This window comes from Biomphalaria glabrata, chromosome 9 (genome assembly GCF_947242115.1).
Source record: "Biomphalaria glabrata chromosome 9, xgBioGlab47.1, whole genome shotgun sequence".
NCBI classification, from domain to species: domain Eukaryota; kingdom Metazoa; phylum Mollusca; class Gastropoda; family Planorbidae; genus Biomphalaria; species Biomphalaria glabrata.
In genome coordinates, this window is record NC_074719.1 from 4,641,419 (window position 1) to 4,665,516 (window position 24,098).

At 35.1% G+C, this 24,098-nt stretch overlaps 1 protein-coding gene across 8 annotated transcripts; it reads left to right on the forward strand.

Moving 5' to 3' along the window:
- Window positions 1-3,918: 3,918 nt before the first annotated feature.
- LOC106077567 (uncharacterized) lies at window positions 3,919-14,861 on the forward strand. 8 transcript variants are annotated; one of them, XR_008779852.1, is made up of 3 exons: window positions 3,919-4,082; window positions 9,230-9,295; window positions 10,481-10,890. XR_008779852.1 is itself a non-coding variant. In XM_056041859.1 (3 exons), the coding sequence occupies exons 2-3, from the start codon at window positions 9,253-9,255 to the stop codon at window positions 11,841-11,843; spliced, it is 990 nt and encodes a 329-aa protein (XP_055897834.1). In that variant the 5' UTR covers window positions 3,936-4,082; window positions 9,230-9,252; the 3' UTR covers window positions 11,844-14,861. The 8 variants fall into 8 exon arrangements, 6 of the variants coding, with proteins under 6 accessions (XP_055897834.1, XP_055897830.1, XP_055897832.1 ...); XM_056041859.1 differs by lacking the exon at window positions 10,481-10,890 and adding an exon at window positions 10,897-14,861 and having other exon boundaries at window positions 3,936-4,082; XM_056041855.1 differs by lacking the exon at window positions 10,481-10,890 and adding an exon at window positions 12,103-14,861 and having other exon boundaries at window positions 3,936-4,082.
- The last annotated feature ends 9,237 nt before the right edge of the window (window positions 14,862-24,098 follow it).

A 24,098-nucleotide genomic window follows, 5' to 3' on the forward strand; every position in this document is an offset into this window, starting at 1 on the left:
TCTCCAACTGTCTCTCCAACTGTCTCTTTCAGAGGCCATCTACTTTCTACTATGCCAGTGACTCTGTATATCGCTTTTGGCATGCTGTCGTGTCCCATACGGGATAGGTCATATAGCAATTATTATTAACATTACTGTTAATCTCAATTGAAAAAAAAGAAGTTCCAGTCGCCATAGATCTCGCCAAGTCAATGGATACAAGCATGCTAGAAACGCTTACTTCATCATTTAAATAGGATTAGGCAATCAGTCCATTGACATTAGCTTGTAAACTTATTAAAATAACTTTATTATTTACTTGAAGGCATGATCTTTACATCATGCCCTATAAATCGCATGATCTCAAAGAGTTCCTTTATTCATAGAACTGGTCTTTGCCTCGAGGCCGAAGTATCTTTAGTAAGCTACAACTCTCACAATTTCTTCATTGGTTGACAGTGTTTCCCTGGATAGACAATGTCTTATTAATTAGGGAATTTTGCACTAAAATTTACAGTAATGTAACGAATCAAAGGCAAGCACTGTCGAAGGAATAAGAACAAAAATACACACGTTTATTAACTAAAAGAAAATGGCAAATAGAAACCACCACCTAGCAAAACATAGATCTTCTTTCTGCCTTCAACACACACGCCGAATCTCAACTTTCTTTATTCTGCCTTCGAATCAAATTAACAAAAATCATAACCAGATCTAAACTGTTTTTCTTGGTTAAAAAAATGTATAGATCTACTATATTTTATAATATTTCCATGATAGGCCTTTAGATCTAGACTTAAATACGGAAAATTTCAATGAACATTAATTTATTAAACTCTTCAGAGAATGCGGACTATAGTCCGTTCAAGTTAAGTATTTTTGCCTTCTCTCGACAAATTTAAACGAATTAAACAACGCTACATTTAAGATCACTCTTAGGGCTACAAGAAAAATGCTTAGACATTTTATTCTACAGTGCGGAAAATTGTACATAATGTATTATTTTTAGCATTAAAATATTTTTGTCCGTAATGTTTCCTTATTATGGACACCGGATAGAAAGCAGAAGTTTCATTTGGAAGAATCGGATGTTTTTGAATCGAATCGTTGTTTTTTTCCCCACATTGCTTCTGGTAATTATTGTGGCAGTACTAATATTCGTCGATGAATAGTACTGAGTTTGGAGTGACTCATTATATGTACTGACGTTGAAATCATTATATGTACTGACGTTGAAATCATTATATGTACTGACGTTGAAATCATTATATGTACTGACGTTGAAATCATTATATGTACTGACGTTGAAATCATTATATGTACTGACGTTGAAATCATTATATGTACTGACGTTGAAAGCCAGACCAACGTACTACCTTACATGGAGCACTATCTGTGCAGACACCACTCATATTTTCCCAAGAGATTTTCTACTTTAAAAAAAACAAAAACGAACCAACTTTCTTTTATACATCGCATGCTGTAGTAGTCGTCACAAGAGGTTGACAAAATAGAAACTCTTATTTAATATCGCCATCATGTATATATCTAACCTTACTTCTAAAATTCTGTGTATTTTGTCGGCAGCAAAGATCGGATGTTTTCTATCAAAATGATGTTACAGTTATTTTGGCTTTATAGACTCTGCTTATACATCTTTGCTACCAATGGCTTTCATAACATCCCATATGCTAGGACAAATTTGTACAAATACTCCTTCTTCCCTAGTGCTATTAGAGCATGGAATGAGTTGCCTGAGCTAGCCAGGAAAACCAGTGACGTTGCAAAATTTAAGTCATTGGTTAGTATGCATGACTGAATGCATGACGCGTAGGACGTAATCATCTTCTTTTTTTGAAGTAACGTCTGTATTTTAAAAGATAACATAAGATTATTTTTTACAATTCCTATTTTAACCACTAAACCACACTGTAAAAATCGACCTTATATTTTCTTTTCTTAACGAGATCCAAGTTCATGGGTTGTTCCAAAATGAAAATATGACATTCAATAACATGGACTATAAACTATAACATCAACTATAAACCAAATCACTTTTCAATTATGTCACGATGTGCGTGAATCATCACCAAATATACATGATTTCGCAATGCCCCAATGTCACGTTAAGCATTAGTCTACATCAATTTAATCCTCTTATTATCCCAAGAGAATTGGAACCACAGAGTATCAAAGCCAACACTTTTTTAAGTGCCAATTATTGTCTTTAGAACTGAAAGGCATAGCTTTGTACCGGTACAGATAAAAGATTTTATTTTTCCTGGAAAGCACTTCAAATAATTCAATCTTTACAAAACCTTTATTTAACTCGTACCATCGTGGGGCCTCTTGGACAAAGGGCAAAACCTGGACACAGATCTCGAAAACGGCTCCAATTTTCCTCGAAATTTGCTGTATATAGTAGGGTAAAGAATTAATAGCTCATTGGCCACACTGGAAAAATCGTCATAATTTTTCAAAAAACCGGTATTGATTACTAAAATGGTTATAAAATATCAACCACAGACAATGCTCCACCCACAAACCAAAGACAGTTGCAAATAGAAAACTGTCTAAAAAACACGATGAGTCCTCGATTCAACACTTTACGCCATTTTATTCTTGTGCTTCAAAATAATGAAAAGAACATATGGTCGAAAGCTAATACAAGTCAAAAGTCAAAGTATTTAAATAGGCTTTACTAATATAAGAAACACGTTTTTTTGAACATAGTACAATTTAATATATTAATTTACCGTAAAACAAAAGGAATTAAGTCTTAAGAGCATGTAAAATTGGGTGGGTACACTGTGTAGCCTGTCACGAATCGATAGTGTGACCTCTTTCTAGAAACGAGGTCAGATCAAAGATATCGCTGAACAAACACATGTTCATTATTATCATCCAATCAGGCAAAGGGGTGGGAAAAAAAAGTCAGTTTCTAGAAGTTCATTGCTAATAAAATATTAAGAATAGAAGTTTCTAGAATTATGGAAAAGAAGGAAAAAATTGGGGGAAAGCGAATTAGTCGGGGTCCTTGCGTTGTAACGGGTCCTTGAGTAGCAGCGATCCTTGAGCAATAGCGGGTCCACGAGTTGTTTAGATTATAGTTAAGTTAAATATAATAAGTTCAGTTGTATCAGTACTAAGTTGTGGAGTAAAGTTGTAACAGCATAACTTCAGTGTAACTAAGAAGCAGTATTTTGTGCTTTAATTACTTCAGTGAATTAACAAGAATTTTAAGTGAAGTTGATGCTGAATTGAGAATCAATGCATTGTTTGAATTGATGAGTTTTAAAAAGTTTTATTAAGCAAAAAAAAAGAACGCAGAAGTTTCTTCACTGTGTCTTAATCGTGTTATATTTCCCCGGCAAGTGATTCTGTTTTTGCTATTATAGATATAAAATAGGAAAGAAAAGTAATCTATTGAAACAATCATAAATATAAAATCATCAACAAATATTGGCACTAAAGAAAAACAGAAATCATCACATAGCCAACATCAAGATGTAGAAACTCCCGGCAGGATTACATATATGCATGTTGATTTTATTTTCTATACAGTCGTTCACCCCCACAACAGTAATTACTTTTTTATAGAAATATAATAACTTTTTAAAATCAGCGTCTAGTTTTCAATCAATAATCAAACTTTAAATAATGATTTTGAAGTCAGGAATTATTGAATGCTCATCCTATTGCACGTAATTGATGGGGCGGATTATATGGTGATTTCAGAGCCGATTCTGATACCCAGCCCGCCCCTGAATTTGTATATGAAAATTGTCCACAATGTCACTGCAAATTACCTATTTTAAAGAACAATCATTTTTCTTTAGAGATTAGAGAGTCATTTATATTTTTAGTTCATGCCAACATAATCATTAGATTTAGATCAAACTATGTAAGTCTTCAATTTATCGACCTGGACATCGATGTATATGTTACTGCCTGCTTTCTATTATGTTACAGTGAGGACGCTATAAAAAGCCTTAACACTAAATATATCGTTTGAATGTTTGTTTTGCTTATCAGGTATTTGGTTAGACTCGTGAAAGTTCTGTTACCAAAAGCAAACACAGGTGACGTCTGGTAATTGAAAGGTAAGCAAAGTAGACTTGGAATTCAGTTTTTACAAATCTTATATAAACTCTCTATGTTTGCCTGTCTGTGTATTCAAAATTTTGATTACGTTATTTCTCCGCACTCAATCTTGGAAACGTTACACAATTATTTATAATAATAATAATAAGTTGCAAAGCAAATACACCAGCACTTAGCTTTGACACACAATTTGATCGGTAAGGAGACTCCTCCATATTACAAATACTCACCAAAAGAGGTTCTCGAGTCTACGGATCATCTACTGTACTGGGATAGGCCTATTTTGACTGACAAAACGGTAGATTTTAATCGCCCTGATCTGCTGTTCGTCGATAAAAAAGAAAAGGCCGCTACCATTATTGACATCGCCGTACCACTGTCTCATAATTTAAAAAAAAACTGAGGTGGAAAAACAACGAAATTATGGGAACCTAGGCTTGGAGATTAAGCGTTTATGGAAATTATCTAAAACAACAATATACCCCATTGTCATATCAACCGAGGGAATAATAACAACTGACCTCACAGATACCTTCAAGGCCCTTGGCATTCCTAGGAACATTCTCGTTGCTTGTCAGAGGGCGGTACTTCTGCAGACCTGCCACATCACCAGAAAATTCCTCAATGGAAACTGTAAAAGGGACTACAATGAATTTTGTTTCCCTTTAACGAAACTCGACCCTGGCTTCGCCAGAGAATGAATACCTGGTACAAATTTGAAAACATTATTTTTCCCACTTCAATTCTCGGATGAAGTTTAAACTTTACACAATTATTCATTGTTCGTAACATAACACGAATTTATTAACAAATTAACAAAACATTTGACATTGGTAAAGGGTTATAAATCTTACGTTACTAAGAGAAGGCTTTAAGTGTGCAGGGGCTCCCCCCTACCTCCACTTCTATAAATGCACTAATGGAGGATCAAAACTCCAATTTGGGCTTATCCATACTCAAAGAAAAATCTAGCAAATTTTATTGAAGACACGGACTACACAACATTATATATCAGACTAAAGTGCAAGAAAAATGGAATCCTACAAACTAAATTTCACAAAAATCCAAAAAAGGATGAAAAAAAGTTATTATATTCTAAGCTCAGATACTAATCATATACCATTTATGGACCTACGCTTAAACTGGAATCAAGAAATTACATAGGAGCTAAGGACAAAAATAAGTAATACTAATCAGGGACAAAAAAATAGGAAAAGGTATCTACAACTTTAAAACTAGTTTACAATTTCAAAAACTACTTTACATTTAATGGTAAAACACAAATGACACAAAACTGAGAGTAACCAAGGTCGGGAATTAGGCCTACTATTCTATTCTGCAATGGACTATACAAAATAATAAGGCACTAAATTACACTGGCCTAGATAAATTTACACAAACAAAAATAAACACAAATTAGACTAGGGAGCGCCAGCTCACATAATTATTTTGTTTCATATTGTTATAACTCTTTCAGGCGCACCGCCGCCGTTCAAGATAATGCAGAAGGTGCGCACTTCTAGAAACCAGACTAGGAAGGATGTTTAGATTAGGAGAAGAACGATTGCCGCCCAAGACGAGAGCCGATATGAAGATGCTGCGCTCAAGGCAGATGTCCTATGTGTTTGTCATGTGTTCATGTAGGCCTACATAAACATCTATGTCTTGTTGAGTCGTCTCCCTTATCAAAAAAGGGAAATAAATTGCACCTTATTGAGAAAAATAGTTCTAAATGTGGAGTTCTTCGCCTAGTTAAACTGCTTTTTTGAAAGTATTGTATATATTTCGCGTGTCTGGTAAAAAGACTGTAGGCCTGCACGTTATTTCTCCCACACCCAATCTCGGATGAAGTGGAAATTTCGCATAATCATTTCGTGTAACTGACAAAACAAGAATCAATCAAATAAAAAAAATTAGTCAATTTGTCAATTTATTGGTGGTGATTAATTATTTTGTTTGGTATCGAGCCACGAAAGAAATTGTACTTGAAAGATGTGGTAGTATAAGTTGAATTAGTTCCCATTGAGGAGGCTTGAGTCCTGAGTTCGATTTCGTGTCGTACAACTTTTTAAAATGCATTTTAAAAAAGCGATTACGGTAACATTTACTAAATACCAGAGTCTTCTCTCCCCAATCCTTTTCCCAACTAGTCCAGACGAATGATAGGATCATAGCGCATTTAGAAAGCTTAAAACAAGAGATTGCGGTAAACAAAAACAGTTGCTAAAAATATTTCTAATCGCACAGATTTATTATTGTTAGTCTAGATCTATTACATATTTAATTACTTGACTGATAAGCTTAGTCTTTTTTTTTAAATGTCTGTCTTTATATTTTTTCTCTTCTTGGATCTTCCCGTTTCTAATAGGTTACAAACTCTTTCGTAAAGGCAAATACACCAATGACATCATTGAAACTAGCCCCAGTGTTCAAAATACTCTTTCAGGCTTCACTTAACCAGGGCAGAGTACCAAAGGACTGGAAAGAAGCTAATGTCACCCCCCCCTATTTAAAAAAGGAGAAAAATCTGACCCAGGAAACTACAGACCAGTATCACTTACCAGCATCACATGTAAAATCCTAGAACACATAATATGTAGCAACATCATAAACCACTTAGACAAACATAATGTCCTCACACCATACCAACATGGCTTTAGGAAATATAGATCATGTGAAACACAACTAATAGGACTAATTGATGATTTTTCAAAAGGTTTAGATAATAGTGAACAAATAGATGCTATCTTACTAGATTTTTCTAAGGCTTTTGACAAAGTTCACCACCATAGTTTGCTTAAAAAATTAAAATATTTCGGCATTAATGGTCCACTGCATCAGTGGATTAAAGATTTTCTGATAGGGAGAGAAAAAACTGTAATAATAAATGGCTCTAAATCAACACCGATAACAGTAAACTCAGGTGTACCTCAAGGAACAGTCTTGGGTCCACTACTATTTTTAATTTACATAAATGATTTACCAAATTGCATTAGTTTAGGAACAAAAGTCAGATTATTTGCAGACGATTGCATAATATATAGAACAATAAAAACAACACAAGACACAGATATTTTACAAAGAGAATTAGATGAATTACAGAAATGGGAATCAAATTGGAGCATGTCTTTCCACCCAGAAAAATGTCAGTTGTTAAGAGTAACAAAAAAACTAAAACAAATTAATGCCACTTATCTTATTCATGGCAAACCAGTAACACAGACTAAAAACGCAAAATACCTAGGTGTTATAATAAATGAAAAACTGTCATGGAATCCACATATTGATGAAACTACAAAAAAATCAAACAAATCATTAGGATTTATTAAAAGAAATTTCTATAAATCAAATAAGAACATAAAACTAAAATGTTATTTAACTTTGGTAAGGCCAATAATAGAATATGCACCCTCAACTCAAGAAAACATTAAGAAACTGGAACAGACACAAAATAGAGCAGTGAGATTCATAACAAACGAATATTCACATTTGACTAGAGTAACACCTTTAGTAAAATCACTAAATTTAGAAAGCCTTCAGGACAGAAGTCTCAAAAGTAAAGTAGCAATCATACATAAAACACTGAACCATAATCTTCAAATACAAAAACAAAATTTAATAAAATACTCTGAAAGACACAAAGATAAAGGCACATTCCTCGTCCCATATACTAGGACAAATTTCTACAAATACTCCTTCTTCCCTAGTGCTATTAGAGCATGGAATGGGTTGCCTGAGCTAGCCAGGAAAACCAGTGACTTGGCAGAATTTAAGTCATTGGTTAATATGCATGACTAAATGCATGACGCGTAAGACGTAATCATCTTCTTTTTTGAAGTAACGTCTGTATTATATAAGATAAGAAGATAAGAAACTGTTGATAGCAACAACAGCAAAAACAGTTGCTAAAAATATTTCTAATCGCACAGATTTATCATTGTTAGTCTAGATCTATTACACATTTAATTACATGACTGATAAGCTTAGTCTTTTTTTTTTAAATGTCTGTCTTATATTTTTTCTGTTCTTGGATCTTCCCTTTTCTAATAGGTTACCAACTCTTTCGTAAAGGCAAATACACCAATGACATCATTGAAACTGTTGATAACAACAACAGCAAATGACTTCATTATCCCCATATAAGGAAATCTTACACGAATAAAATAAATTCCAGAATTATGGTTGTACATTGTGGTAACGGATATAAATATAATATTTGATACTTTATTAAAGCTTGTGTCAACATTAACACCAAAGAAATCTATACCTTGACAAATGTATTTCTAAATCTATTGAAGCATATTTCATTAGTTTGTACGTCTCCAAACAAATATTTTTTAAGCCTATTGATAGCAGCATGATGTCATTCCTTTAAAGTGCTTATAAAAGGTTACTGGAAATGAATACGGGCGAACAAAGGACTATAAAAGCTACTTGGTTAGCCTATATATATATTCGAGCAGAAAATACGTAGGACCGAACAAGACATCACAGCCATTAATGTAATTATTAGTTTTATTTTATGAATAATTACGCAGAACAATAAGTAAGAACTCATTTAAACTGGTTGTTTCGATGAATGTGTAAAAAACGTTTGTTATATACAAACATGTATACAAACATTCTGAAACACTAAGTGTTAAAGACATTAAATAATTTCCTATTTACATTTTTTAAAATGTTTCGATTGTTTTTAAACAAACGTTTATTTTAAATGATTGCTGAACATTTCTTGTTGCAACTATACGTTTAATTATATACTATGACGATTTCTATGGTTGTTTTTACCATAGCACGTTATATTTCTTACTTGGCTATTTTCAACTCTAAGATCATGTGTTTACTCTTAAATTCTTATTTAATACTTATTTAATAAAATTAGCGTGGTGCTATAACATTTGATAACACGCGTCCTGTAGGCCTACTACTAAAAGAAATGAGTTGGTAACTAGCTCTTACCTTTTACCTAAGATAACTAGCTCTAGAAAGGATTTTAAAATGTTTATATGTTTATTTTCATATCTTCTTATCTTATATAATACAGACGTTACATCAAAAAAAAAATAATTACGTCCCACACGCGTCCTTAGGTCAATCTAGTCGTGCATGATTGTAATTTGTTGTTTTTTTCATTCATTTCTTCTAGTTTGAACACATGACATCACTCAAATGGAATTAAACGGAGAACGTTTAAAAATGAATTTTAATACAGGTGAATCAACGTTTCAACGTTAAATTTAAACAAGTTAAAAGCTTTGATTAGATTTAATTCATTCTTATATAGCTAGTTAGCTATATATTGACGCCCACAATTGCATGCTAGTGTTTTATACATTACTTTTCACTTTGTTACTCATCATGCATTACTATCCATCTATTCAGATCGCAATTTCATGGGCGCAAATAGATGGGTGGACACGGTTCTCGAAAACGGCTCTAACGATTTTCCTATAAATTTGACAGTTGATGTATATCTTTGGGAAAAAGAATTACTAGCTATTTGGCCACACTGAGAATACTCTAGTTTGACCGTTAAAATTTTTCTAAGTATAAAAAAACTAGTTTAAATTTGGCTAGAGGAAGGACTACTAAATCTTTACTTTGATTAGATTACATCTTCGTGTATTTCCGCATGTAGGCAGGCCCCTTTCATTAAAGAATAAAAAAAAATAATGTTCAGTAACATTTTGCGCACCGTCTTCTAAATATAGATCAAAGGTCTACCATTAAATATTTTAAAGTCTAGTAGATATATGCATTCAGTTAACCAGGATTTTTTTTCTCGGGGGGGGGGGGGGGGGGGCTGGGAGATGGGGCGTGGTAAAATGACTTTAAAAAAATCTATAACATTTTTTAGTTATTAAGAATAAGAACAAATAATTGCTCTATAAGCTGCATAAAGGAGGTATTGTCTTTAAAAAAAGTATCTTTACAAAGTTTTAATCAGCTCATTCTGGTAAAAAGTCTGTACACGTTATTTCTCCCACCCCCAATCTCGAATTAAGCTTAAGTTTTTGAACAATTATTTCTTTTACCTGACTTAAGAATCAGCTAAGAAACCCAATTAGTTAATTAACTATTGGTAATGAATGATTTTGTTTGGTATCGAACAATGGAAAGAAATTGTACTTGACTGATGTGGTGGTATATTTTAAATTAACGCTTTAAAGTTTGAAGCTGACAAAGATAAACTATAAAACTATAAAACTATAACTATAAAACTATAAAACTATAACTATAAAACTATAAAACTATAACTATAAAACTATAACTATAAAACTATAAAACTATAACTATAAAACTATAAACTATAAAACTATAACTATAAAACTATAAAACTATAACTGTAAAACTATAAAACTATAAACTATAACTATAAAACCTTTTATTATCATAGGGCGATTTGCTGGCACAGTGATTAGTGTGTTGGATTAAGGAAACCTGAGACTTCGAGTTCGAATTCAGATCTTACAACTTTTAAAAAAATGCATTTAAAAAGCGATCACGGTAACATTTTCACAACTGGTCCATACAAGTGATAGGATCATAGCGTATTAAGAAAGATGAAAGCGTAAAATTGCGCTAAAACAAAAAACAATTGATACAAATATTTCTAATCGCACAGGTTTATTATTGTTAGTCTAGGTCTATTATAAATTTAATTACATGACTGATCCAGACTAATTGAAACAACTACGCACTTAATATAAACTTGTAAGAAAAATTATCATGTATATTTTCTTGATTATATTTTTCTTTTTCTTGTTTTATGTATTAGTTAATACGGATTTTCGCTTTGTCTATGTAATACAGAAATAAATAAAGAGGATCTCGATGACAAGCCTAGAATAATGAATGCAACTTGCACTAAAACTATTCCATTAGTAAGCTTCACCATGGCTGATCTCCCAGACAAAGATCGTAATAAAGATGCGTATGATTTAATAATGGCTGCAGCTAACAAGACAGTTCGAATAACCGTTTCAATAGTTAGTCCACACCGACCCAACCTTTGGCCTAAAATGAGTAGGCCATATCCACTATACAAAGAAAAACTATCTAACAATATTAGAACAGGAACTGGAGAGATAGATGTATGTAAGGTTATTGATGGTTATAAATACAACGCACAATTAGTTCGAGAGGATGTTTTACTGGGCGAAAGTGAGACACCGTACAAAACTTGCCCTTGTGAAACATGTCAACAATCAGACAAACCCAGCAATACCTGGTGGGAAGTATTTGTCCATACAGCCACGCATTTTGTTTTTGATGACGTGGAGGCCAGGCATACCACCTGTGACTTATTTTATGATGACCAAGACATTCCAATGGTCAGTTTTGATAAGGTCAGTGTTCATAGTGTAAACACTTTGAAAGACAAGTGCGTGTTAAAATATGTGACATGTGACGTCGCAAGAGGAGATCAACTTTTTAAGATTGTTAAAATCTTTGAGGAACTTAAGCATAAAGTATCTGAAACATACATGTGGAGACCAAATCATTTAAGCAAATTAAAATTTCTTGTAACACACCCTCAAGCAGGCTGTAAACAAATCACTGTTTATGAATCAAATGGTAGCGATACAACACATTTTGACTCTATAACACTCTCTGAAACAGCATGCCGATGTCTTTTAAGTTGTGGAGCTTGCTTTCACTCTATTGGAAAAAAAAATATTTTTTTCCGACACGGCTTACAATCAATTGGATATAGAGTAATGCCAGCTGGGCCGAATGAAGTGTACTTGAGACATTAATGTAAACAATAAATTAGTGTTACTAGAAAGGTCAATTTTCTTTTTTTTTTTTACAAAAAAAAAAATCTTTCCTAATTTAAGAAAACATTAAAATTCTTAATATTGTTCTAAAAAAAATTCTAATTAGTTCTTCTGGGCTTATGCTATCCTTGTTCATTAAGTGTTTTCTTTCAGCGTTATTTATCATAGATCTAGAATTTAATTAGCCTTTTGAGCCCCCGAGCAACTAAAAAAAATAATTAATTCTTCATTGAAACAGGTGAACATGAAACTCAAATTTCATTCAATGGAGAAACAGGTCTTCAAAATCATTTTAAAGACTGTAAGAAGAATCCGGGTCATACACATTTTATTCCCATAACAAAATTTAACGTAACAGATCTGCCCGAAAATTATCGTGACCTTGATATATATGAACTAATCAAGGCTACGGCAGAGCTGACTGTCAGGATAGCTATAAATATGGTCAGTCCTCACCGACCAAAGTTTTGGCCTATTACAAATAATCATTATCCTTTTTATCACTTTAGAGGAAGTAAGGCTTTGAGAACAGGCAGTGGATTTATTAGTGTATACAAGTTTATAAATGGCTGTGGTTATAACGGACATGGTATTAGGGACAATCCCATAACAGGAGGTCAATATGAAGCAAAATGCAAAACGTGCCCTTGTGAGAAATGTCAAAGTTCAGAGAATCCTAACAACGTCTGGTGGGAAATATATATCACCACAGCAACACACGTGGTATTTGATGACATTGAGGCCAGGCACACGACTTGTAGACTGTTTTATGACGATGAAGTTAGTGCGTTGGTTAACATTAGAGATGTCAGGGTCTGCTATGTCAACATTGAAAGAGACTACAGCAGACTAAAGTATGTCACATGCGATGCTATACTTGGTAGTAAATTGTACTCCAAGGCGGAGCGTTGGTCTAAACTTTGGGTCCAAACAAGGGACGACTATATGAAAAGGCCCAATGAAAAATTTAACTTTATAGTATCACACCCTCATGGATGCGCTAAACAGGTCAGTGTTGGTCAGTTCGTGAGCAATGAAAAAATCAGTGAAGCAAATGACAAACTTGATATGACAAAGTTGACATACACGACCAGCACATGTCCAGGAAGTAGTGGCGCTATGGTTTTTTGTGTTGGATTCGGAGACACCAGTCATGTTCACAGCGGTACGTTAAGTCCTGCACTCAATTTTAGTGGTGTAGGCTACAATATCAAATATTAGTCCTGAAGATGAAGACTGATTAAATATACAAGCATTCTTTTTTGTATTAAAATAAGTACGGTAAATGTCAAGTCTTATAGATTTTAGGGAATATAGTTAGTAATATACAATTTTATTAATACTATATATAGTTAACGAATGATGTACTAAGTATTGCAAAGGTAATTTTAAATTTTGTAACAAAACAATTTTTTTTTAAAATAAATGTAATGATAAACTTTTTTTAAAGTTAATTTTAAATGTAAAGGAAATGTCACAGTTGATAATAGTAGTGTTCAAGTTTATGAAGATTACGTTAAGTGTTTTGAAGATTATGATGATGTTTATGAAGAGTTTACCTATGTTATAGTTTGAAAAAAAACAACATATTTAATGGAAGTTAAATAAATTGTGTAAAGGTTATGTTAAATTTTTAAAGATTAATGCTATATTTAGAGCAGTAATTTTACATTTTGGGGGCGCGGTGGCTGAATGGATAAGCAATTGGATTCTTATCCTGGGGTCTTGGGGTTGGATCTCGGTGAAGACTGGGATTTTGAATTTCGTGATTTTTAGGGCACACCTAAGTCCACCCAACTCTAATGGTTACATGACTTTAGTTGAGAAAAGCAAAGTCGGTTGGTCGTTGTGCTGGCCACGTGACTCCCTGCTCGTTAACCGTGGCCAAAGAAACAGATGATTTTAACATCATCGGCCCTATAGATCGCAAGGTCGGAAAGGAGAAGTCAAAATGTTTATGTTAAAATTTTACTACAGTAATGTTAAAATTATAATGCATGTATACAAAATGAGTATAGGGAAAAAGTATTTAATCTCCTAATTGTCCAATGTATACTTTAAAAATATTAATTTTTGTAATATGTATGAACATTCTATGTTAAATAAAATGAAATAAATTTCATAAATTTGAAAATCCCCCCCGGGCCCCCGCTTGAGGAGGGACCCCAAAAGAGTGACCGCATTTTTTGTACATTAAATGTTTAGCCAATGCCATTTTGTCTTGCTATTTATGTTGTTCTGTAAATTAGTGACCATGTTGCATGTATTCAACACTTTAGACTTATATATTTATTAAGTACTTTATCTCATGTCATAAATATGTAATTAAGCAGGGTCTCCTAAAATGGCCAAACCCCCCTATCCCCAAATCCCTTGCTACGCCACTGATCAAAACTAGTAACAAGCCTAAATTAAGGCAACCTAGAAACCAAATTAGGAAATTAGAATTTCGAACCCAGTTTTGGAGGAAGAGGCAAACAAACGCAGAAAATAATCATTGTTAATGATTAAAGTAATTACGTGATTACATTCACAGTTAAAATTGATCTAGATTTAATTAAAAAGAAGTTCTGTGAATAGACATTAAGAATGTTGTTGTTTTTTCCTAAGAGAACTATAGAATAGTGTCGCTGTATGATCTTTTTTAGATGTAAAATAATAAGTAGTGAAATACAATGCAAATAAAAACGCTTATATTAAAATGCACTAAAAAAAGTAAACATATATATACACAAATAAAAGCGTTGGGTATGAGTTTTACTTTGGTGCATACTAAATACAGACAACGCTTTTATTTTTTCTATTTTATTTTCTACTGTTTGGTGTGTATTTTATATAAACTTTTGTATATCTTTTCTAAAAAAAAAATTTTCTATACTATTTTTTTTTACCCCTTTAGTCTTTAACTTAAAAAAAAAAAACAACTAAATATAACTTTTGTTACAATATAGACAAATTCAACTTGAGATAAAAAGGAAATAAATCCTGTTCCACATCTCTCTGTAGTTAAGTTTATATTGAATTTTTCTTTTTACAAAGCTTATATCAACTCACGTTATTTCTCCCACACCCAATCTCGGGTTAAGCTGAAATTTTGCACAATTATTTCCTTTACCTGATAACACAACAATCAATAAAAAAGAGTAATCTATTAGTTAATTAACTATAAACATTTAATTATTTTGTTTAGTATCTTGAACAAAGAAAAGAAATCGTACTTGACAGATGCGGTGGTCATACGTTAAATTAGTCCCCACTTATGAACCCTTATTGAAACATTTTTATGCATTTAAAAAGCGATCATGTAAACATTCACAAGATACCCCCTTCTTCCGTCCCCCTTTTTTAATTGGTCCAGTCAAGTGATAGGATCATAGCGCATTGAGAAAGCTAAAAGCTAAACAAAAACAATTGGTACAAATATTTCTAATCGCACAGATTTATTATGTTTAAATACCCTGTAGCTAATCCAAATTAATTAATAAAACACTTAATATAAAGCTTTGTTTTTTTTAATTATTTGAATTTTATTTGAACTTTCTTAACCTTTTACAATTATTTGCGACCACTGATGTACGCATTCCTTTGGTCTGAAAATTAACGTATCTGATTTAATAGTATTTTTGTAGAAAGAAAAAAATCATATGTCAGGGAGGTAACCAAGAAAATGTTAATAACAGAATCAATTACAAAGTTGTCTTTATAACTGATTATACATACAGCCTTTGATGTAATCTTTACATATATATTATATTTTGCTTTAACTATCTTTCAATCTAAATCCCAAAATTATTTACACAAGGCTTGTCTCCCTCTAGATTACTACATTTTCTATATAAAAATGAAATTAATTAATTAAGGCTAATTGAATTATGTTTTTGTCGAATTTTCGAATGATTCATGTGTTGTCATCGAGCATGAGCTTTTTTACAAAAAAATTTGATTCCGATTGGATGAGTAGAAGTGGTCGAAAAATCGATTTCGAAAATCTAAACATACAAGAAAGTTAAAAAAAATAACAGCAAAATACAAAATTATTTAAAACAAGGTTACAAAGACAGGTAAAAAGGCAGGTTTCAATATTTTCATAAAGAATAGTAGAAACTACGAACTACAAACTATCAACAACTACAACCCTACCTCCGTCGATACAAAAAGAAGAGACGTGCTGTTGTAGTGTTAGTTAGACTAACGACTTGATACCACAGGATACAGAGATTTATTAATGTTATTATTATTAGAGTGTTAATATTCATATGTATTTAATGAAATGATAGTTATGAAGATATAGTTAAATCCTAGGTATCCCTTACAAAGACTGCACTACGAATGAAGAGATTAAAAACAGGATTAGTACAGCGATTGGACCCCAAATGAACTGCAAAGGACATGGAGAACGAGGGTTGAAAGATCTTGTGTGGTGCCCCAACGGTGAAACAGACTATGGAATAGATGAATGTGAACCTGGCCTAACTGATGTTATTGAATGATTATCAAATTGATCTAATTGTTTTCTAAAAGGCCAATCTCTTAGTCAAAGCCTCGACAACAACAAAATTCTCTTTAGTTAGTTGTAAAATAGACCATAGGTCGCGCTGCATTTTGCAATAGACCCACTAAAACAACATGAGCTTCAATAAACACAATGATTTTATTAGTCTCTATTTATGTTCTTTACTCCTGACCTCCTTTTACACACAGTCCTGACACACTGCTTTTCACTCGAACTTGTACACTCAAGGTGCATTGGCCATTTCATACACAGGCACACACACACTGCACTACCAGCCACTCAAAACACATACACTTACTATCACACCTCCCTCATTGAAAGCTCTGAGATATCAATGGACTATACAAATGATTTCTCTGTTGCACTGTAAACAAATTAGTAAACTGTATACATGTTTAACACAACAGAATGTTCAATTGATAATATTATCAATAGTAACAATATAAATTATAAAATGTGCAGTAAAAAAAAACAAGACTCTAGGTTTACAAATAGGTATTAATTATATCGAAATTGCATAATAATACAAAGATATACATGTATCTAATTATCTGCGTCAGGGTAACGTACTGGTGGCCGAACTTGCCTACCATATCGAGTTATTACTGGCGGCGGATTGGTAGTGTGGGTATTTTATTAAATTTTGTTTTTGTATTTGAAGATTATAGTTCAGTGTTTTATGTATAATTGCTACTTTACTTTTTCTTTTCATTGAGTCTTCTATCAGATGTGATGCATGGAGTTTTTTTTTCTATTTCCTTGCAAATTGATATCGGTATGATTATTATTTGTTCCAACAAGAGTCCGTCTTCGTATGTTAACTTGTCTCTTAGTGAAAAATATTGTTTGAGTTCAGGTATGTTTGTCTGGCCATCCATTTAGGATATACTGAATAAGTGTTTGCATTGTTCTATCTTTCTCTGTCTCGATTCTGACTTTCTGAGGCACTGAATCTGGTATTGCCAGTCCGACTGTATTGACACAAACATCAGGGATATCACTCTTTTCCTCTGATGGGTCTCTACTCAAAGTATCAGCTATGAACAAATTTTCGCCCTTGACATATTGAAACTAGATATCGTAACGATAAAGGCGCATCATTAGACTTTGTAGCCTTCTCGGAGCAGAACTGAGTGGTTTTTGAAGGATGTTTTCCAGTGGTTAATGGTCATTCTGAACAATAACTGTCCTGCCATACGTATACTGGTCAAGACGTTCCAAACCAACAACCACTGCCAATAATTCTTTTTCAATCTGTGCCATCTTTTCTGAGTATGTCTTGTAATAACGCTGCTCCCAACCCATTTTGACCACTATCTGCTTGTAATGTAAGCTCCTTGTTAGGGTCAAAATATATCAGTGTGCCATGAGTCGATATTTTTTTGTTTTACCTTGCTGAAAGCTCGTGAGCACTGCACAAGAATGGGTATGGAAGAAATAGCCCAAGAGTTGTCGAGTTCTTTAAGTTGGTGGTGTCGTTTGGTACCATTTGCAGCGAGCCTGGATAAGGAGATTCGTAACACTGTTGTCAGAAGTGGGATCTGCAATGGCTACTACGAAAACGCTAGACAAACTCCTTGTGAAGGAACTGAGGCAAGAGCTCCGTAATCGAGATCTGAAGACGAGCGGAAACAAAGAAACCTTACAAGAACGCCTTCGGGAAGAACTGGTGAAGGAAAAAGAAGATCCGGACACATACCTTTTTGAAGTCGAACCGGACTTGCTGGGACAGATCGCCAGTAGCAAACAGGAGCAGATGGCAGCTGTTCGTGAGGAGATCGGTTCTATGCGAGAACAGATGAACTCGGGGCTAGAAAACACCAATTCCAAGATAGACACGATGGACTCGGGAATCAAAACGGAGTTATTGGCAATGAACCAACGCATACATGCTGTGGAGGAGAGAATCACCAACATTGACGAGCAGATGAATCAGAGGGTCGACGCAGTGGAGAAGGCCATCGACGAAATGAAGCTACAAGCCCAACGCAAGCACACCAATGTACCAGAAGCAGATATGACATCATTTGTAACTGAAGTCTCCGCGAAAATGAAGCCCCCCGTATTTGATGGTTCCGTGTCCTGGTCAGTATACAAGAAGCAATTTGACGCAGCAGCCAAAGTTAACAATTGGAACAGTGAGGAGGAGAAAGCAACAGCCCTCGTGTTATCCCTAAGAGGAAAAGCCTCCGAATTGCTACAGTCTCTACCGAACCAGCAAGACTTCGCCGCCCTTGTCCAGGCTATGGAACTCCGATACGGGGATGAACATCTGCAAGAAGTATATCGTGTGCAACTAAAGACCAGACAACAGCGCCTCGATGAAACACTACAGGAGCTAGAGACAGACATCGAACGTCTCGCACATTTGGCCTACCCAACAGCCGCACAAGATTTTCTGGAAGTCATTATTACAGACGCCTTCATTGATGCGCTTCGAGACCCCGAGTTGAAGAAAGCCACCAGAGTTAGTGGTAGACGTAAGGCCAGTGAAGCCCTCGTATACGCTCTCTCATATGAAGCCGCCAAAGACGCATCAGGGAGCACTCATCAAGGCCGAAAGTTGGAAGTCAAAGAGGAAGAATTTGCACAACTTGTGAGAAGGGTGACAGAGGCACTAGATGAACGACGAACAAACCAGATACCAGAAAATCAACCTAGGGCTCCTGTACGATGCTGGAATTGTGGTGAACTTGGTCATATACAAAGAAGCTGCACTAGAAGATTCCCACAAACTGGAACCCATTACAGATCAGAAAGGTATGCACGACCAAGTTCCCGGGGCTACCAGGGAAACTAGCACGCGCCGGCTTCAAGGGGCGGAACCCGGCGACACAGACAATGAGAGCCCCCGCAACCATCATCCCGGTCGCCGTGCTAGGGCAGAGTAAGAGTCTGAAAATCAATGGAAAAATTGGATGTCAAAATTATCACTTCCTCCTAGATACTGGTGCTTCACGATCAGTCATACGGACGGATAAAGTGGACAGTAGCAAGAAAACGCCAGTTAGGGCCTACTCGTTGAAAACAGCCAGTGGAGAACTGATGCCCATAAAAGGCCTGATCGACACAACAGTCGAGATCGGAAATCAGTCATTCAAACACGAATTCCTGATTGCTGACGTCACAGATGACTGCATAATAGGGCTCGACTTCATGCTGAAATATGGCATTTCCTTAAATATCGGCGGAGGCACTTTACAATGTGGAGACCTCGAAGTACCCTTGCTTGGCGACGAGAATGAAGAAGATGGCCGTGTCAGAAGGATTAAGTTGGTAGAAAATACAACCTTGCCTGCTAAGTCAGAAATGATTATTTGGGGGAAAATTGAGGACGGCTATCCCACGACAGGAACAGCGCTGGTAGAAAGCTTGGACACCAACCCCAACGGGATAGCAGTAGGAAAGACACTAGTCAGGATTGGGAAAGATCCCACTTCTGACAACAGTGTTACGAATCTCCTTATCCAGGCTCGCTGCAAATGGTACCAAACGACACCACCAACTTAAAGAACTCGACAACTCTGGGCTTCAAAGTAACGTAATAGTTTAATGTCAATAAATAACAGCCAACACTGTACAATTGGCAGCACGTAACACAAGACTGTACAAATATCTCTCCGCCGTATCAACTCTTGCACTGGTCTCTCTGTCTCGTCTCTCACTGGCCTTGTACTGAGCCGTTGTAACGAACTGTAGATCGGGAAGTTGTGACTCACTGGTCTCTGATACCTTCGCTCTTTATATAGGGTCCCTACTGGCCTTCTCGAATCGGACAGAACGTCGCTCGACCATTCTGGGTGGTCAGATGACTACAATTCTCGTGACGCTCTTGAGCTGTGTTCACGACGCCGATCCTTCCCGAACCGTCATGTTGAAACTCGTCTCGGCTGACCGTCGTAACTCGTCACGCTCGACCGCTCATCTAGCGCTGGCCTGGGGCGATTGGCGTTGGCTGACTACACACACACACACCACCCCCGTCTGTGCCACCACCAGGTTTATAACAATATGTACAATTATTTAAGGGGACCATACTCTGCATATTTAGTTATATCTGTGAATACTGGAGGATTTTTTCCCTTGTTGGTATCAAACAATATAATTACTTACAAGTACCTAATTGACTAATTGCTTGGTTGTTGTTTTTTTTCATTGATTCGTGTCTTGCGTCTTTCTCGATGTGCAAAGTTTCAACTTGTGCCGGGAATGGTTTGGGAGAAATAACGTGAACAAACTTTTCACAGACAGACAAACAGCCAGTGCTGATATAAGCTTTGTAAAAAAAAACAAAAAAAAACAAAGATAGCAGGATGAGTGTGAATCCCAATAAGAAGAATCGCCTAGAACCGAGATGGCGATATACTGTTTGGGTCCTCTGCTGAACTAGGTCTCTAGTTAACGTGCTGGACAAGATTCACATAGATACGCGTAGAAAGTGTCTTCTCTTTTGAAGTCACCTCTGGAATTTATAAAATAAGAATCCCCATGAATGTTCTATATTGATGTGGTATCCACTGAAAAAATATAATTTTGATCTCAACTGATTAATAATTGAAGAAGATAGCTGTATTTTGTAAATGTTCAATTATTCTTAAAAGTATAAGTGCTTTTGAAATGTATGTAATAAGAAAATATATAATAAAACATATTGGCCTCTTTCAGTCGTAGAACGACTATGGTTCATTTCGCACACTTCCTCTTGTCTGTTAAATATATAACACACGAAGATTACTTTTAAGCATTGAGTGTCATAACACTATTCAACATACTTCTAAGAAGTTGTAGATGAAATGAATTTAATGACGCCATAACTACTAGAAGGACATAGGCCTACTGTACCCTACATAGGTGTTTTTTTTATAGTTTTTTTTTTAATGTAGGACCTACTGATGCATGACGACTAAACTAGTTACTCTCAATCATGTTCTTGAGTCCGAGTTCACGAGTACCTTGCTACGTCAGATGTGTGGACCACCTTGAACAAAACTGTTATTTATATACATTAGTCATTTCTATGAATTTACATTAACACTTTGATTAGAAACTAGGTTCTCAACTTGTGATGAGTTTTCGTGTGAAGGGTTTCTACGGGAAGCCAAAATGGCTGCCAAATTTAGTCTTTTAAATAAGAGGTTCTCAAACGTTTTCAGTTCAGGAACCCCTTTACAAGCCATATGATTTTAGAGGACCCCTTATTTGTCTGCCCAAATCGCATATTTCTAGAGCCGCTGGCAGAATCAAACTCTCCGAAACCGTGTGTGCTTTTTTTTTTTTTTTGCTCTGCGCAATTCGCAATGCAATAATATATGAAGCAGTAAGGGCAATATCATTCACTGTTGTCGCATTGCTTATCATTTTCTGCTGATTTGTATTTACTTATATTTCACATTTAAAGAAATCTACGAGTTTCTCTTTGAGTTTATTATGATTTGTTACAAGTGACGCTTCAGTTCAGCAGGTCTCAAATTTTCGTTCAATAACGCATTGAAACGTAGGACACGTGGATGATCATCTTATCTTATGAAATACAGACGTTATTTCAGAAAAGAAGATGATTACTTCCTACGCGTTATGCATTTAGTCATGCGTGTTAACCAATGACTTAAATTCTGCCAAGTCACTAGTTTTCCTGGCTTACTCGTGCAGCCCATTCCATGCTCTAATAGCTCTAAGGAAGAAGAAGCGTTTGTCCTAATTTGTCCTAGCATATGGAACTAGGAATGTACCTTTATCTTTGTGTCTTTCTGAGTATTTTATTAAATTTTGTTTTTGTATTTGAAGTTTATGGTTCAGTGTTTTATGTATAATTGCTACTTTACTTTTGTTCCTGAAGGCTTTTTAAATTTAGTGATTTTACTAAAGGTGTTACTCTAGTCAAATGTGAATATTCGTTTGTTATGAATCTCACTACTCTATTTTATTATTTTGTGTCTGTTCCAGTTTCTTAATGTTTTCTTGAGTTGATGGGCTCCAGACTGAGGATCACTGTTGCCTTTGTGCGGTAGAAATCCTAATTGTAAATATTCATGAGAATGATTACGTCATTTTTTTTCTTACGTGGTGCGTGCGCCCCCTTTTACGACATCTCAGCTTATTGTCACCATTTCCCTACACCCTCTCTCTCTTCTTCAGATGTCTGCTTACGCTTCAAATATTTATCCGTAATCTAAAGGTTAGAATGGCGTGCGATAAACAATTTAACAAACAAGAATTACCACTGTGTCAATTAATCATTAATCATGAAATGTGCACGATTAATAACCAGACTGATTTCGGTGTGTCGTGGATTCTCAGGGTCGTCGGTTGAATGTAGAGAAGTTATTAGAATTGTATACAATTGTCGTCTTTCTGCGTACCCCCTACACCAGTTTGATTTTTTTATGTGTGTGAAATTAACAAAAATATTTATTTATTTTATTTTATACTACGAGATTTTCATACGCAAGCTTCATAAACAATGCTCATTGAAGACGACCACAAATCCAAACAATTAGACTAGAGGCCTGTAGAACGTGGTGGCTGAGTGTAAGCGACTTGGTTTCCGTACCAAGATGTCTCCAGCTGGAATACTGAGATTTTCTTCTTCTTCTTCCTTTTTCTCATTTTTTAATGTTGGAGCGTTCAGATGACTAGACCAATATATGAGATGAACTGTGCAATGGTTTCCAAATCAGGGAGCTCTCCATATAGTTTTCTTTCTATTGAGGTGTTTTGGGGCCAGTGTCTTGCATGGGCCTCATGGTAAAGAGAACAGTTTTGAAGGACATGGTCAGCATTTTCTGGTGATACTCCACATGTGAAGATTTCACTGGTTCCAATTTTGAGCTTCCGGAACATGTGTTGTCGCATTCTGTTGTGTCCGGTCCTGAGTCGAAAGATTAGACGTTGGTCTTGTCGGGATAGCTTATAATAGGCATCGTCTTTCTTGTGATTCGGATAAGAGCTTGTCCATTTCTCATTTATTTTATTTACTATTAGTTTATTCATTTCTTCTGAATATAGTGCAATGGTTTTTGTGGGTTTGTTCTCCCACTCTTGGCGAGTGTGTCAGCCTACTCATTCATTTCCTTCTAGTCCTATATGTGCTGGTGATTTTGAATTTCGGGATTTTTAGGATGTCAATTAGTCCACCCAACTCAAACGGGTAACTGATATACGTCGGGGAAGTAGGTGTGGTTGGTCGTTGGGATGTCATACATGACACCATCGTTAACCAATGGCCATTGAAACATCATCTGCCCCCATATATCGCATCTGAAAAGTGTACTTTAACTATTAGGTACAAATACTCCTTCTTCCCTAGCGCTATTAGAGCATGGAATGGGTTGCCTGAGCTAGCCAGGAAAACCAGTGACTTGGCAGAATTTAAGTCGTTAGTTAATATGCATGACTAAATGCATGGCGCGTATCCTTTTTATATCCTGTATTTCAAAAAATAAGATCTATAAGATAACAATGAAACTATTATTTAATTTACTATTTTAAAAAGCATTTCTTAAGTAAAGGCGGTTGGTCGATGTGGACACCCTGCTCGTTAACCGTTGGCCAAAGAAACAGGTGTTCTTAACTTCATCCGGCCTATAGATTGCAATGTCTGAAAGGGGAACTATATTTTTTTTTTTATTTTAAATATCTTCTTTTAATGGGCCATTAGTTAGACCCAAACTCAAACCATAAACAGAAAGGGTTCTTACATGCAACATTTAGTAAACCACTGA

Bases quoted from the DNA above. Each gene is read 5' to 3' on its own strand.
- LOC106077567 (XM_056041855.1), top strand. From the start codon at position 9,253: ATGGAATTAAACGGAGAACGTTTAAAAATGAATTTTAATACAG. The intron at 9,296-12,102 runs GTGAATCAACGT...TCATTGAAACAG, and splicing joins AAAAATGAATTTTAATACAG to GTGAACATGAAACTCAAATT.